Here is a 16413-nt window from a genome sequence, read left to right as displayed (position 1 = left end):
TTTGCATTCATGCCAAACAAGAAATGATTGAAGGAACTAAGAATACTTGGCCTGGAGAAAAGAAAACTAAGAGGAGAATGGAAGCTGTCTTCAAAAGTTTTGAAGAGCTATCCATATTCTAATAGTATTCTACTAGTTCTATTTGGCCCCAAGGTGCAGAAGTAGAAGCAATAAGCAGAAGTTATAGAGGCAGATTTCAGTTCAATTTAAGGAAAAAGTTTCAAGTAGATCTCTCCAAAGCAGAATGGTTGCCCTTGGACTAAAAATTCCCACTCAAGAGAGGTCTTCTAACAAAGTCAGAATGACTATTTATTGGTATAACCCTAGTCCTAAAGCCGACGGGTAAGGGACTGTCTCCTCATTAATCAAGATGAATGACCTGTGTGAGAGACATGGCAGTGTTGGCAAGGAGAGCTCTTAAGTTCTTCAGTACAAAGGTACACTCTTCAAGCTTTGAGTTGCTTCATGTGCTTCTGGCTTCCAGCTTCAAAAGGGAAGGTGGATGAAACCAACCCACTTCAGGTTTGAGGAAAGAACTTTGAGAAGATGTGAGAAGAGCTGGTGGTCACCATCATGTCCTTATTTCCAGCTTGCTACAGTAGAGACTTTGAAGAGTTTCCCCTTGGAAGAGATCTATGACTCCCTCTCTTGGCTGCAGAGTTGTCTTGCTCCTAATGGAAGAACTCCTTCACTCTCTATTGTCTATATGGTATACATTCTGGTATTTTATCTACTCTGATTTCTATTTTGTTATTTATTTGGACAAATGGTTAGGGGGAGAAGAGGCTAAACTCTCTTTAACCTCACAGCAACAACCTCCCCAGCCCTCAAAACACATGGGGCTCACTATACAAGGGGTCTCATTGCACTGGGTATGCTGTTGTAGGGATATTTTTTCAGGAATGGGTTGGACCACATGAAGAGTAAGCACTACCAGAAGCTGAATATGGTCAAAGACCTATTTATTATGGCCTGAAAGTTACGAATGGTTTTTACATTTTTAAATACATTAAGATTTTACTCTAAAATGTTGTTTTAAAGTGTTACTTTACAATGTTAGAGCCGTTGTGCTGACCTCATTGTTGTGTGCCTGTGAAACATGGACAGTCCACCAGCGCCATGCCAGGAAACTGAATCGCTTCCATTTGAACTGTCTTAGGAAGATTCTGAGGATCACCTGGCAGGATAATGTACCAGACACTGAAGTCCTTGCTTGAGCTGAACTGCCAAGCATTCAAACTATGCTTCAGAGAGCACAATTCCGATGGGCTGACCATGGTGTTCGAATGCAAAATATACACTAGCCAAAAAGACCATTTTATGGAGAACTCACATGAGGCAGGTGATCACATGGTCATAAGAAGCAATACAAGGACACTCTCAACATCTCGCTCAAGAACTCTGGATTTGACTGTGCAACATGGGAGACACTGGCACAGGACTGCTCAGCATGGTGTGCCCACATCAGAAAGGATGCTGTGCTCTATAAGCAAAGCAGAATCGAGACAGCACAAAGTAAACATAGGATGCACGAGTTAGGAGTATTCACTCCAAATGTTCACATGGACTATTTGTACCCAACCTGTGGTAGAGTATTCCAAGCTTGTATTGGTCTGATCAACCACAGTTGGACACACTGAAACTTCATTTTATCATGGTGATGTCATTTTGGTCCTCTTCGAGAACAAAGGACAGCAACCAACCAACCAACTTTAAAATGTAAATGTCATTGTTAGTTACCAAGTCAAAAACAGATCTTGTGGGAAATCTGGCAAGAGCTATAGTTTACAGACCTCTGGACTAGATGAACACTTCAATTACTTGCTATTCTGAAACTATGATTCTGTAACTATCCTTGAATAAAGATGCAAGATTTGCACAATATTATTAGACCCCACAGAAAAAAAAAAGCTGGAGATTTTGAATTTTCATTATTAACATTTTTTTTTTAATTCTATAACAATAGATAACAAGAATAATACAAATGTTTTAAATTTCATTCTATGCCCACTCAATGAAAGTCGACATAACTTGTGGACAGAGGCCTGCCTTGGGGTTGGAAAACCTAGGTTCAAGTCCTGTATTTAACACATATTGAGTAACCAAGACGCAAATCATTTAACCTCTTAAGATACTGAAGAGCTGCTTATCTGCATTCATGGAAAGAGTTTCAAAACAAATGAAATCAATGGTTCAGACCCTCCCCCCCATCAAAAAAAAATCATCACCATAAATACCTCTCACTACTGACACAACAGATTCATCAATGTGTGCACATGACAGCATTTCCACCAAGGACAGGACACCAAACCTCATGAGCAGACCCAAATATTTACCAAGGAAAGAAGACCAATCTCTGGAGATTCTCAATACAAAAGCAAAGATAATTATTTTTCTAGAGTCATTTTTGACAGAGCAATACAGAGAAATACTGTGTAGACTATATAACCGATGCAAGCCCCACAAGTGTAAATCATACTTACTGCAATGACCAAAAGAAGTTTCTCTACTGTGGAGATCAAAGACATTTTATCTAAAGAGCCTCATTTTCCCAGAGAACTATCTGTTTTCATAACTTTTGAAAAATTCTGGATTTCTATTACTAATGTAATATGTTCCTGAGAGTGCCAAACTTGCTAAGTCTTAATCTGGTTTTCATTAGGTACCTATATTTTCCAAGTAACAAAACCCTATGATTCAAGTCAATATGACAAAACAAGTCTATTTCCATTTATTTCTTGTCTCCAGAGGAAACTGATTTTCTGTCACATGGACTTGGCCCTGAAAAAAGAATGGGCTGAGAAGATATCTAAGCACTTAGAAGAACAATAACTTCGTAGGGTACCTGCAAGAGATACTGTCCTTTTCAGTGACAGACAATTATGTTGCTAAAAAACAGCAAGGAAGAGGCAAGTATCTTCTTAAAGCAGATTCAATGAAATTTATCACAAAGAATTCCATCAAGATACAAAACTAAAGCAAGAAAAGAGCACTCTAACCAGTAGAAAGGCATAAGTTAGACAGATCTCCTTTACTGTTACCAACACACAAGATAGAATCAGTCTCCACCTTCCAAATAGGCCATGTTCCAGAAATTAATCTGTTAGTGAGACAGCTATTTAGAGCTGAGAAAACTACTTCCCCAAAATCAATGCTTTAAATGGTGGTTAGACTCACTCATGCATTAGTCTGCAAAAGCTGATTTAACTCATAATGTGTGGAACTAACTGTTGTTGTACTAAAGGAGCTAGACCAAACTCTAGGTCCTTGTAAGCATGGCTATGTGATACAGGAAGAGTGGGAAAATGTGTTATGTTATGTAACCCTAACTGGGCCCTCACTTGTACAAGGCAATCCTTTTATTTATCTCTCATTGACTTCACTGTGGCAGAGTAGAGATCTGGTCTCTAGGCCAGGGAGACATGCAGTTCTGCCAGGGACACAATCCTGGCTGTATAATCTGGGCATATCACTTAGACTTTCAGTACTCTGAGGCCAAAGGTATGAAAACAGCAGTGGTCAAAAACTAGACTAAAATGTAACTGGAAAATGTTTAGTAGAGTGAATAAAAACACCACATAAATAATGTTAATTTGTTGTTTTCTAAGTCACTATATGGTCCTGGAGGAATCTGTTTCTATTTGAGTTTAATGCCACTGTTCTAAGGCAACTCTTAAAGACTCTAAATAGCAAGCAAAGGTTGCACTCTGAATAAGAAGGAAAGTCCTCATCCAGTAGTTCTCTATGGCAACAAAATCACAGGTAGAGTCCTAATCCCTATCCCACTGACTTCACATTCCCATTCCCAACAGAGACTGTTCCAAACTTTTATCTTTTCCTCAAATCTCCCAACTCTGCTTTCCTTTTCTCTCTCAAAGGACCTCATCTCCTACTTTGCAGAGATTAAGGTTATCCATCATTAACTCCCTCACTTTCTTCCTCCATGCCTCAAATCCACTGTTTTCATTCATGATCTTTTCCTCTGCTCCAGTCTCAAGAGGATTAGTTTTCTCCTTGTTAAAACCAATCTCTCCAATTATATCTTTGAACTCATCTCCTGTTTCTCTTCTTACCCACCGAACCACCCCTCCCAGGTCTCCTCTGCTGGTTAATAAATGCTGGTTGACTGACTGACTGGTTAATCATCACCCTCCCACCCCTAAGTGTGGGTGTCCCCCAAGGCTCTGTTCTAAGTTGCCTTCTCTTTCTTCATTTTCTCCTTTGGTGATTTCATCCATTCTCATCAGTTCAATTATCACACCTCTGCAAATGACTCACTTCTCTTACCTATCCCCCCTTCCCCCCCACACACAAACTAATTTACATTTCAAACTGACTACTGAACATCCATCTCAACTAACATATCCCACCAACACCACAAATTCAACATGTCCAAAACCAAGCTCATCTTCTTCTATACCAAACCTGACCTTCCTCCAACTTTCAATTTTTTTTGATCATACCCAAGCCTAAAACTTTGCAAGTTACGGTAATGAAGAAGATGGACAAATCAGAAATGACCTTGGCTTCCCTGTCCTAATGATCATCTGTCATCCCTTTCTTTCCACTAACAAAGTCACTCTCCTAGTTCAAGCCCTCATTATCTCTAAGCTAAACTACCATAATAGCTTCCTAACCCAATTTCCCTGCTTCCAGTCTCTCCCTGCTTCAATCCATCTGTCACACAGCTGTCAAAATGATCTTTTAAATGCATGTCTGACCATACCACTTCCCTGTTCAGAAACCTTCAGTAGGTGCCCTATGGCTGCTAGCATATCATACACACTCTGCAGCTCGGCAAGATAGGCCCTGCCCAGGCTGGCTACAAACTGCCCTTCTGGATCTGATCTATTTCCCTTCAGATTCAGCCAAATTTAACCACTATTTATTCTCCAAACTGAATCTTCCACCTCTCTCCTCCTCCTCTGTGTGTCCATGCAGGCTGTTACCCACAACAAGAATGCACTTCCTCTTCATCTATGCCTTACTTTCTCCATTGAGCCTTCTCTGATTCCCCCTGATAAAAAGTTCTCCTCCTCAAATTTTCCTGGAATACTTGGTAGTTTTTATTAATCATTCTTAGGTTTGCTAGAATGTAGAGCATCCTAAAGGAGTACTGTATGAAATAAGTCTGGTAAAACAACTTGCAGATAATTTTTCCTCCTCAATTCAACTGTTTGAGAAAAGATTATGGTTTTGCTATCCTGATTCCCAGGGCAGCAAACAGGGAATAACAATAGTTGTAATCTCAAGTGTTTGTGTGTCAGGGGGCGCTGCCAGCACATGAAATAAAAAGCAAATCTTCTGAAGTAGGAAGACACCTCAAGGGATAACCAGAAACCTGGGGGCTATTTCACCTGAGTCACCGAGCTGTCAATACACTTGTATGGTGAGATATGAGCTTTTTTTTTTTTTTTTAAATCAAGCTGAGACAACTACTGATCATAGAAACACCAGAGGAATCTGGGAAAAGCTATCCTCAGGAACAATGTCACAGATAAACACCCTATCACTCTGAGATAATGCAACAGACGTATGGCACACAGTGCAAAATGTCAAGTAAAACCAAGTTCTCAAGATAAGATGAAATAGCCTCCTGGGGCCTGAGGCACACAGGGGCCTGCACTGCAGAATCTCCACCAGAGGTCTTGAACTTCTGGAAGTCAGAAGGACATGACAGAGACTCAGAACCCCAGCCTGGGAGCCAAGTCCACGGTCCACATACAGGGTATTCTCAGGACCTTGGAGATCAGATGACCAGATAGCTATTCCCCATTGCCTCCCTGATGTTCGAAATATAACTATTATGAGACTCTGATTCTAATACCATGCTCCCTTTGAGGGTGGAAGACCCAGCTCATATGTAGGCTTACCTCAGTGGTATGTCCTAAGTATTCCTTTCTCTCACTCTGCAACTTCATCTCCCACCAGTTGAATTATCATCTCTATGAAGATGAATTCCAAATTTACATTTTCAGTCCCTACCTCTCTCCTGAGCTCCACCCAGTACAGTATTGCATCTTGCCTCCACCTCTTAAAATGTCAGCACCTTCCAAAGTTTAACTGAATTGACATTGAGTTCTTTCCTGATTATTCCAGCTATTAGTGCTTCCCACCAACCACTTTATAGTTATTTTGGATACATTTGCTTACCTACATCCATGTTGCATCCCCTCAGAAGAATGTAAGCTCCTTGAGGCAGGGGCGGTTTGTCATTTTTCTCAGTTTGTCCGTTATCTTCTATCTAGTAGGCACTAATAAACAAATGCTTACTGAACTGTTTAATTTCTCCATACCATAGTTAGCAAATTCCCACTACCTCCTCTCCTAAATCCTGCAAATTAAGATGAAAAATTCCCTCTCTCCTACCATCTATTCCAATCCCATTCTTCAGTCTCTAACACACTTTGTCCCCTGGAATCACATTCTCTAATAAACTTCCTTTTGTTCTTTATCCATCACTGAGAATCTGTACACAGTACCTTCTCAGAGCTTAAATGGCCACTAATTGATTTCTTCACCTCACACACCTTCCATATTATCCACTCACTGAAAACTGACTCCCCTAATTGGCTCCCCATTTTGAAATCTACCCTCCTAGAGATTAAATGGCCACTACACTTGCCTGGTAGTTTATGTTCTTTCTCTCACACCTTCTTCACACTGCCCCTTCCACTAACACCACTTAACAACCTCTCTTCTTTTGAGTGTTACTTAAAAAGTCTTTCATTCCATCCAGATTCTGGTTACAGCAATTTACTAGTCCTCAGGTCATTCTCTCACCTTTCCAAAGAAGTTCAGGACCCTACTCTCACTCTGCTTCTCCACTTCAATCCATGCCCTGATTCACAGGAACTTCAGTATACAGGCAGATGCTCCTCAAATATTCTGGCCTCTCATATCATCAATCCCAACTCTCTTGACCTGCATCTTCACTCTATTTCAGCCTGACACAGGGACAGTCACGCCCTTCCTTGATTTTACCATCACCCATTAAAATTCTCCCTCCATGATTCAGAGCCCTGGAATTCCTCTCTTGAAAGATGGAAAGTTGCTACCACCAATCCTTCTATCACTCACTGAATCTCATTTTTCCCCAAACCTAGTGTCCATCCTGATTGTGACCTCTCTTTCCCCTCAAGCCCCCATGTACTTAGCCCACCTCTGCTCTCAGTTCTCTCCTGCTTTCTGGCTTCACTTTCCCTCCTTCTGCAGTCCCAATCCTATGGTTATAATCATTTCTTCTCCTCTCTTGATTCTCTTGCTACCTTTTCCTACTGCTCTTCATATCTTGCCAAAACACAACCCTGGGTTTTCCCCACCATGTGCCTTTTCTGCTCCTACTCTCCTATTCCTGGAAGTCAAACACCTGTGGACATCTGTTTCCAATACTAACATATGCTACCTAATCTCAGCTGGTTTCTCAGGGCTCCACAGAAATCCTTTTACTCTTATCTAATTGACTTTCCATGATATTCACAACAGATACTGTTCCAAACCCAGTCACTTTTCCTCAATTCAATTCAACCTCCATTTAACCTCCATTTATTAAGGCTATAATACAGGCCAGGCATTTGCTAAATGCTGAGCCCTAGGGATACAAAGGTAGAGACAAAAGCAACCCTGTCTTCAGGGTGTCAACATTCTATATTCTCAATCCACATATAGTAACTCCCTCTAGACTTAAGGAGAACCTCAAGTCCTACTATACCAAAAACACAGAGGTCACTCACAATGAATTGGTCTTCTCTCCCCTAACTGACAGCTCAAAACCACTCTAGACTTATCTAGCTTTCTCACCTCCTCTGTTCCCATCTCAAATGAATCAGCCTTTCTCCTAGACAAAGCTAAGCCTTCTACTTGATAGCTTCCCCCACCATCTCCTCAGAGACCCTGCACCTTCAGTCATTCACATTCCTTTCTTTTATCTTCACTTTCTCCTTTCCTACTGTCCACAAAAAGGCCCAGGTCCTATCAATCCTTCAAATGTTGACTTGCCCTCTGCACTCCCCTCAAACTATCTTTGGATAGATGATTCACCCACTCCCCCACTTTTCTTGTCCTCTTATTCCTTCCAACTCTTTTCCCCTCCACCCCTAAACCCAAAGTACTCTGCTATCAAGTGATGATGGCCTTCTTGATGATTCTGAACAAAATACTCCATACCCTCCAACTCTGGACACATTCACTGGTTATCCCCCAATGCCAAGGATTCTCTCCCTCCTAGTCTCTGCTTCTGATTTCCTTTCAATCTCAGCTAAAATTCCAATTTCTGCAAGAAGTCTGAACCAGTCCTTCTTACTTTTAGTGCTTTCCCTCAAATTATCTGTATATATCTTGTTGGTACATAATTTTTTGAAGGTTGTATGACATCTGTAAGAGAAAGAACTCTTTTTTGTCCTTTCTTTATATCCCCAACACTTAGCACAGTGTCTAGCACACAGTAAGTGTTTAATAAATGCTAGTTGACTATTTTCCTGACCTACTTTGCAGGCTCAACATCCATGAATTTTCTCCCAAGCCTCAGTATGCCCAAGAGCTCCATCTTGGGTCTTCTTCTTCTATGCATTCTCTATCTCTCTCTCTCATATATGTCCTCCATTCTCACAGGTCACTATGCAGATGGCTCCCAAAACTACCTACCCATCTCTAAAATTGTCCCTGAGCTCTAGACCTGCACCAACTGTCCACAACATCACTATCTAGACAGAAGCTTCTCAAAAGCAACACATCATCATCTTCACTAAACCCAGTCTTCCTCCACCTTCTTGTTCCAGTTGAGGCCATGGCCATTCTCACCAATCCCCCTGATTTGCAACCTCAGATTCACCCTCCACTCTTCCATTTTTCTCAGACTGCACCCCCTCCATCCAGTCATATGAATAGGGTTGATTTTTAGCCCGATCACATCTGTTCCCTTCTTCATACTCCCACAGAAAATGGCTTGAATTCGAGGTTCTTATGCCTGTCACCTGAAGTGGAGCAATAGCCTCCTCACTGATATCACCTGAACTACTGATCTCCTAGATGGGGCTCTCCTCTCCAATCTATCCTTCCACAGTTATTTATCTTAACTGCAGATGTGACCATATCACCATTCTACTCAATAAACTCCAACCTATTACTGCTAAGATAAAATATCAACTCTATTTAGCTTTAAAGTTCTTCATAACCAGACTGCTGTCTTACTGTGTATTATTCCCCCTTCACACCTTGATCTAACCAAATTGGCCTTCTGTTGTTCACACACTCTTAACTCTATGCCTTTATACCGGTCATCCTCCATTCCGGGATTGTATTCTCAACTCATGTAGAATTCTACTTCACAGAATCCCTTCAAGACCCACCTCAAGCACCATCTATAGTAACCATTTCCTGAGCCCCTACACTGCTAGCACCCTAAGGACACCTTGCATTTATTCCTTTATTTAACATTTATATTTGTCCTATATATACTCTATGTACTTGTCTCCCATTAGAATCAATCAACAAACATTTATTAAGTGCCACTGACAGCCTGCTACGCAATCGGGATAAAAATTATAAGAATGAAGCAATAGAAAGAAGTGACATGGAGGAGAAAACAAGCATATAAGAAAATGAAGCTTAAAATGGCATGAAAACTTCTGGATATACCATGTGTAAATAGAATCAACTAACATTTATGAAGTCTCTTTCCTTCTCCTTCATGTACACTGAATACAAATGCCTTAGGTGTAGCTCCCAGTTAAACCATGAGCTTCTTGAGGACAAATACAACTTATCAGCTTTGTATTCCCATCACCTGGCACAGTGCTAGCTCATGTTATTTTATAAATACTTGCTGACTGAACTGAAAGGATACTTTCTCCAGTGAGGTCTCCTCTACCCACTGTAAAAACTATCTCTTCAAGAGAAAAATAGTGAGAACAGAAACCCCAATTTCTCTGGTGATCAGAAGTGAGGCACATGTAAAAAAATTACGACTGCCAGCTCCCCTTGGATGATGACAGCAGTAAGTCAATTCTTGTTCAAACCGGAGAAAGACGCTGAGTTCCCAAAGGTCCTTTCTCTTCAGCTCCATGGACCAACAGAAAAACCTCAATTTGAAGTATGATTTCAATCAGCTCTAAAACTTACTACCTCGTAAGGACTCAAGCAGGTACCTTTACCAGTGTGTGCCTCAGTGAATGGAAGGTGAACTAGAGGACCTCCAGCTTCAGAACTCTCTATTGACAGTGACTTACCCAAGGCTAGAGAAAAGTCAAGATGAGAAGTCGGATCTTCATGACTCGAAGCACTTTTCATCTCTTTAACGGCACTCCACAAATGTAGCTTTAACCCTGGGGTTAAATACTCCAATTGTCATATATATAGGTGCTCACCTATTTCGATATCTCAACAAAGTGCCAGGCACTGTGCCAGCTGCTGGAGGCATAAAGATAAAGATTCAAGTCCCTTCCCTTAAAGACTTAACATTCTTTTTGTCAAAGGTGCAGCTAATCTGTAAAATAATATAATAAAGGATTCTGGGGATCCAGAGCAAGGAAGCAGTAGGAGCCATTTAGACTGTCTTTACTCTAAAGATGAGAAAATGAAGTCCCTGAGGGGAGAATAATAATAGATAAGTTGTCACTCAACCTTTACTTTGATCCTGGTAACAATACAGATAAATTTTCTCCATTTCACACATGAGGAAAGAGATTAAAAGGCATAGGGCCAATTAGTTCTACATCTGGGTTGGAATTCTAACCCAGGCTTCTCCAGCATTCCCATAGAGTGTGCCTGGTACCACATCACAAAGCCATAAAGCAGGAAAGGTCCTGGGTCTCCAAATGCATGGAATTTGGCACTCACATGGTTAGAATGCAGATGGGTTGGAACCTCTGCTTACAACACAGACTATAGATGAATTAGGGGGTGGAGAAAGGGACAAGTATTTAGCAAGCACTGTGCTAAAGCACTTTACAAATGTTATCTCATTTAATCCTCACAAGAACCCTGTGAAATATTCCCATTTTACTTTTGAGGAAACTCAGCAACACAGCGGCTAACTGAGCCGCTGAACCTGAGTCCAGGTTCATCCGGTTAGTCTGAGGCAGGACTTGACTCCCGTTCCAGGGAAGAGGAATTCAAATGCCGCCTCAGGTACCTCCTGGCTGTGTAGCATGCTGCCCTCGGCTCCCTCCCAGGTAAAATGAGGGCCGCCACAGCATCTATTTGCCAGGGCTGTTACGAAGATCAAATGGGAGAACAGCTGTACAGCACCTGGTGGTGTTTGGCATGTAGAAGGTGCCACACCAGTCTCTGCGGCTGTCACTGAGACCCCATTTCCTGCTCCGTGCCATTTCACAGAGGAGGCAGCAGAGGTTACAGGACTTCCCCAGGGGGTCTCCCTGATTGCAGGCATGAGGCTCTAGCCCGCACAGGCGCCATGTAAAAGTACGGGCCATTGTGATCCTCTGCATCACCTCCCCGTGAGGTCAGCCTGCAGCCCTCGATGCCAGGACAGGACAGATCAGGGCAGCCCGACAGGGCTCAGGAGGTAGTGGCTCTTCCTGGTTTATTTGTTTCGTTTTTTCTCTTAAAGACCAGCCTTCACCAAGCCCAACTTTCGGGTTCAGAAGGAAAGGAAACAATGGCTTCGGTCCTGAGGGCCTTCCCCCTCCACTTCTTTTTCCTTGGCCTCATTTTTTAGTTAAGCTTTAGCCGCCGAAAGGCGCGGCCTCGGTCAGACGGACAAAGGCCGGTCTACGAGCGGCGGGAAGGGCGGGGACGGCGGCCAGGAGCGGCCTTCAAGCCAGTCAGCGAGAGCCAGGGCCAGGGCCAGGGCCCGTGCTAGGGGCGGAGGCCTCCGAGGGGCAGAGGGCAGCCCCGACTCCCGGATCCCGCCACAAGGTACCAGGCGGGGCACGCGGTGAGCACGTAACACAGGGTGGCACCCACTGAACAGCTGACAAAGCTGAGGCCCACAAAGTCACCACAGGGCGGCAACATTCCCACACGACCCCCAAACGAGTGCAAACCGTGGGCACCAAGGAACCCGGGGGCCTCGGCGGGGCTTGATGACCTTCTAAGACCTCCACGGGGGGAGCTAAGTGAAATGTCAAAGGTCAAGGCAACAAGCGGGCATTTAGGGGCGGCAGCCTCGGTCGTCCTCGGAGCCCCTCCCCGTCTCCCCTCATCCCACCCTGCGATCGCTCACCATGGTGACGTGGGTGTCGCCTCCAAACCTCTCAGACTGCTCGTGCGGCACCCCCAACTTCTCTGGAAGCCACGTGCTAGGGGGGAGGCGTGCCGGAAGACACCGGGGGAAGAGTGCCGGGAGGCACCGGAAGAGGATGCTGGTGCACCCTCCTAAAACGTCCGTCGACCCCTAGGGAGAGCCAGGCGGAAAAGAAGAGCCGGAAGCGCTCGGGTCGGGAGGGGCAGGCAGCGCCGCTCTAGGCCGAAAACACGGAGGGCTGCGGGAAGGGCCCTTCCGGTTTTAGATCCCACACACTCACGGGGCCGCCGACTGCTGACTCTGTGGTTCCGGGGACGGACGGACCCCGCTTAAGCGGATGTTAAAGAAAGAAGAAACCAGAAGAGGGAAGAAAAAACAAGCCCTGCAGAGAAGAAAGCCCTCGACCAGAGACCGCCGAGCGGGCCCCGCAGGCCCCGTGCAGAGCACGTCACGTGGTCGGGCTCCCCACGCCGCTGGCTCGGGCAGGACCTGAACTTGGGTTCTCCTGACTCCGTCAGACGCACCCCCCGCCGCCGCGCCTCCGCACCGCTCTCCGCCACGTCGGCCCGGTCCCGTTCACATCCCCACCGAACCTCCTCCACCGTCAGGCCTTTGTCCCTGGGGCATCGATAAGGCTGGGCTGCCTGGAAGCCGGCCCCGGGACCCTGACGAAGGTGCCCGGGGCGCACTTCCCCTACACGGTGATACTCCCCAACCCACCTTTCGTCTCAAGTAGAAAAAGGGCAGAGGGCTGCGGGACGCCGGCTTTGATGGGGGGAGCACCCAGAGCCCCTCCCCCCCTCCCCCCAGTGCCACATCGCCTTTCTTTTTTGGTGCTGTTTCCGAGAGGCCTCTGGGGTTAAGTGACTCGCCCAGGGTCTGTGAAGTGCCTGAGGCTCCATCTGAACTTAGGCTTGGATACTCCAAGGCTAAAGAAAAATTGGGTATTCAAGAAGCGCGTGCACGTACATATATATGTATATATACATGTATTCAAAAAAGATAGGGTATTCGAGAAATTATAAATGAAAATTTCTCAGATATTTTAGAACCAGAGGGCAAAGTGAAGCTTGAAATAATCCACTGATGGCCTCTTCAAAGAGCCCCAAAACGAAAAGTTCCAGAAAGGTCATAGCAAAATCCAGACAGGCCGCATCAAGGAACAAAACACTGCAAGTATCTAGAAATGAGCAGCTCAGGTAACAAGACCACACACCATCCGGGAGTTTCTACAAAAAGTGAGGAAATAGTACGGAATACGATATTCCAAAAAGTACAAGATATGGACTTCTAGCCCATAACAGCTTACCCTCCAAAGCTGAGTATCTTCCTATAGAGGAAAAAGAAACATAATCCTTTAATGAAATAGAGGACTTGCAAGCACTTCTGATGAAAAATGCAGAGTTGAAATACCAGTATAGGAGGCAGGAGGAACCTAGAAAGTCAGATTTGTTTAACCAGTTAAGAGATTTGTGATGAAGTAGGGTTAAATTTTAATAGAGAAGAAACAAGTGTCTCTTGATAAACTTGATGTCTTCAAATGTTGAGGAAGAAGCAGAGGCCCAGGGCAAATTGGCTTGGTTTTGAGGGCTTAAAAAGTGGAAAGAGAAGGAATGATATAAAAATACGTTATGTGGAAAGGAAGAAAGGATTGGAATTTTCTATTTCTTATCTTTGGGGGCTATGAGGGAGAGAGAATAGGTGTAGAGTAAGCATTAGATAAACTTTTGGCTAAAATGGACAAAGGAGGCTATAACTTACGGAGTTGTTGTAGAAATATTTTAAATTCAACTCACATGGGATTGGGGAAGGTTAAGAGGGAAGATACTACTGGGGACAGAATAGTCACAAGCAAAACAGACTTTTTTATTCTCCCACCCCCACCCCCCATGCACTTAATAATATTTTTTTTTCCAATTACACATATAGTTTTCAACATTCACTTTTATAAGATTTTGAAGGGTGGCATAGTATAGAGAAGAAGGGATGGGGTGAAGAAACACTAGCAGCTGGGTGAATCAGGAAAACCTTCCTGTAGGTAGTTCTTGAGTTGATCTTTAAAAGAATCTAGGAATTCAATGAGGATAAAGTGAAAATGAAATGATTTCAAGGCAGAGCACAGACAAAGAATGTTGTGTACAAGGAACAAGTAGAATGGTTTGCCTGCATCTAGTAGGGCATAAAGAGGACTAATGTGTAATGATTCTGGATAGGTTAGTTGGAGCTACTATTGCACAGGGTTCTAAATGCCAAAAAGGAGCCATGAATCTGAATGATTGGAATGATGATTCTGATCTTGATTCATATAGTTAAATTACGAAGAGAATAGAAGAGTTAGGAAGCGGAGTGAGTTTTAGAGGAAAAGACAGTGAATTCTGTTTCTGATATGTTGAAAACCTCTGGGACATTAACTTCAAAAAGTCCAATGGACAATGTTATGGTAGATCTAAAACTAAGTGTATCAGCCTGGAAGTTCTCTACATAAAAATGCTAATTGAATACTTGGGCTTATGAGATTACCCACAGTGGAGGAGGAGAGGGGTAAAGGGAGGATAGAAAGGTGACTAGAATGATCTTGGGGTATAGCCATAGTTGAGTTGTACTAATCATAGATCACTTCAAATATGTTAATTTCTGCTCAGCCTGTGCAGTTACATCAGCACTCTATTTGCCGGATCAGAGCTATAGCTTAAGATTCTCCTATAAAGAAGGCCACTTTGAGAGAGTTTACTATTCAGAATCTTTCAGAGCAAAGTTTATAATTGCTCACCAGGTGATCTTTATTAGTCACATGACAGTAAAATTCCTCTATTTTGTGATATGAAAAAGGTCAATAGAAAGATTCGTCAAGAAACTTCAGCATTTTCCATAGTATTTATAAATCGTTCTAAGTTCAACATAAAATTCAGTTCCTGATGTGGTATGTCAATAATCTGGAGTCTGTTACTCAAGTTATTGTCTATAAATACATTAATCATGATTAAAACCTAATCCATCCAATGTTTTTTGGCAGTGTTTTAAGTTTAGCTGTAAATGTTCAATATGGCTGAAGGATAAGTTTCCATCAATCAATCATGGAAGTGATGCAGATCTGTCCCAAGAACGACAGATTAATTAACATCACTAGACACTATTGTCCGAGTATTTATGTCATACCATTAGAACAGGACAGCTATAAGAAGTTGTCATCAGATTCTCCCACAGTCAGTGTCATTTCATCCTGCCCCTTTAGTGTAACTACACTCTCATGTATTTTCAGTAAGCGCAGTTAACAGATTCTTGACCCTGGAACCTTCATAGATGTCATAGAATTGCTGTTTTAGAACCTACTGAAGTGTTTGTCAGTCAGGTCTGACAATTTCTCTCTTACTCTAGTGACTATCAAGGATCTCTAGCCTCAAACATACATTCTCCTTGTTATTTAAATAATCTGGGCTTTACTACCCTTTTTTTCTTCTTATACATTACTCCCCTTCCGTACACTCTACTATCTAGCCATATGGCCTTCTTGCTGTTGCTTACCTACTACCCTCCATCTCCTGTCTGCTTGCCTTTGTACGGTCTATCCCTCATGTCTGGAATCTACTCTTTACTGATCTTTGCTTCTTGGAATCCCCAATTTCCCTTAAAGCTTGGCTCATGCACCAACTTCTCTATGAAGTTTTGGGTGATCCCCCCTGCTTCTAGTGCCCTCCTGCCCCAAACTACATTGTATTTACTTTGCATGTATTCTGTAGTGTAGGCAGCTAGGTGGTGCAGTAGATAAGAGTGCTGGACTGAGGGTCAGGAAGATTCATTTTCATGAGTTCAGATATTTAATAGCTATGTAACCTTGGGTACGTATGTCCTTTCTTCTCTCTCCACATAGGATATCACCACCATTACCAACAGATGCTCTGCCCAAAGGGAATGTAAATTTTAATCTCTGAAATGTATTTTTTTTTTCCTCTTAAAGATCAGCCTTACCCTCCAGACCAAGCCCTACTGAGTCACTGTTTAAGCCCTTAATAATTGTTTCTGTTTTGGCCAGACACCCCGAGGGTATTTCCCTCCCAGATCTGTTTTTTTTAATGAGGTCATTCTTTGCCTCAGTCAAATTTAGACCTGCCAAAGACCTTAGCTTGAAAAGGCCAAAGTCCTCCACTGCATTCTGGGTCATCTCCAGTTGTCCTTATCTGTTGGGATTGGAAGCTCAATTCCGTGTGGAC

The 16413-nt window shown here is 43.2% G+C and overlaps 1 protein-coding gene across 2 annotated transcripts in view; it reads right to left on the bottom strand.

Annotated features, from left to right (window-relative positions):
- Window positions 1-15200, bottom strand: part of TMA16 (translation machinery associated 16 homolog) — an 80717-nt gene extending 65517 nt beyond the window's left edge. For both annotated transcript variants that reach the window (XM_072621557.1, XM_072621558.1), the window contains exon 1: window positions 12185-15200. In XM_072621557.1, coding sequence (XP_072477658.1) covers window positions 12185-12187 — 3 coding nt within the window. In that variant the 5' untranslated portion in view covers window positions 12188-15200. The remainder of the gene's footprint in view (window positions 1-12184) is intronic.
- Between the last annotated feature and the right edge of the window lie 1213 nt (window positions 15201-16413).

The sequence above is a fragment of the Notamacropus eugenii genome, chromosome 6 (assembly GCF_028372415.1).
Source record: "Notamacropus eugenii isolate mMacEug1 chromosome 6, mMacEug1.pri_v2, whole genome shotgun sequence".
In the NCBI taxonomy this organism is placed as follows: domain Eukaryota; kingdom Metazoa; phylum Chordata; class Mammalia; order Diprotodontia; family Macropodidae; genus Notamacropus; species Notamacropus eugenii.
Note: the sequence above shows the minus strand (reverse complement) of the source record. Positions and strands in the feature narration are given on the sequence as shown.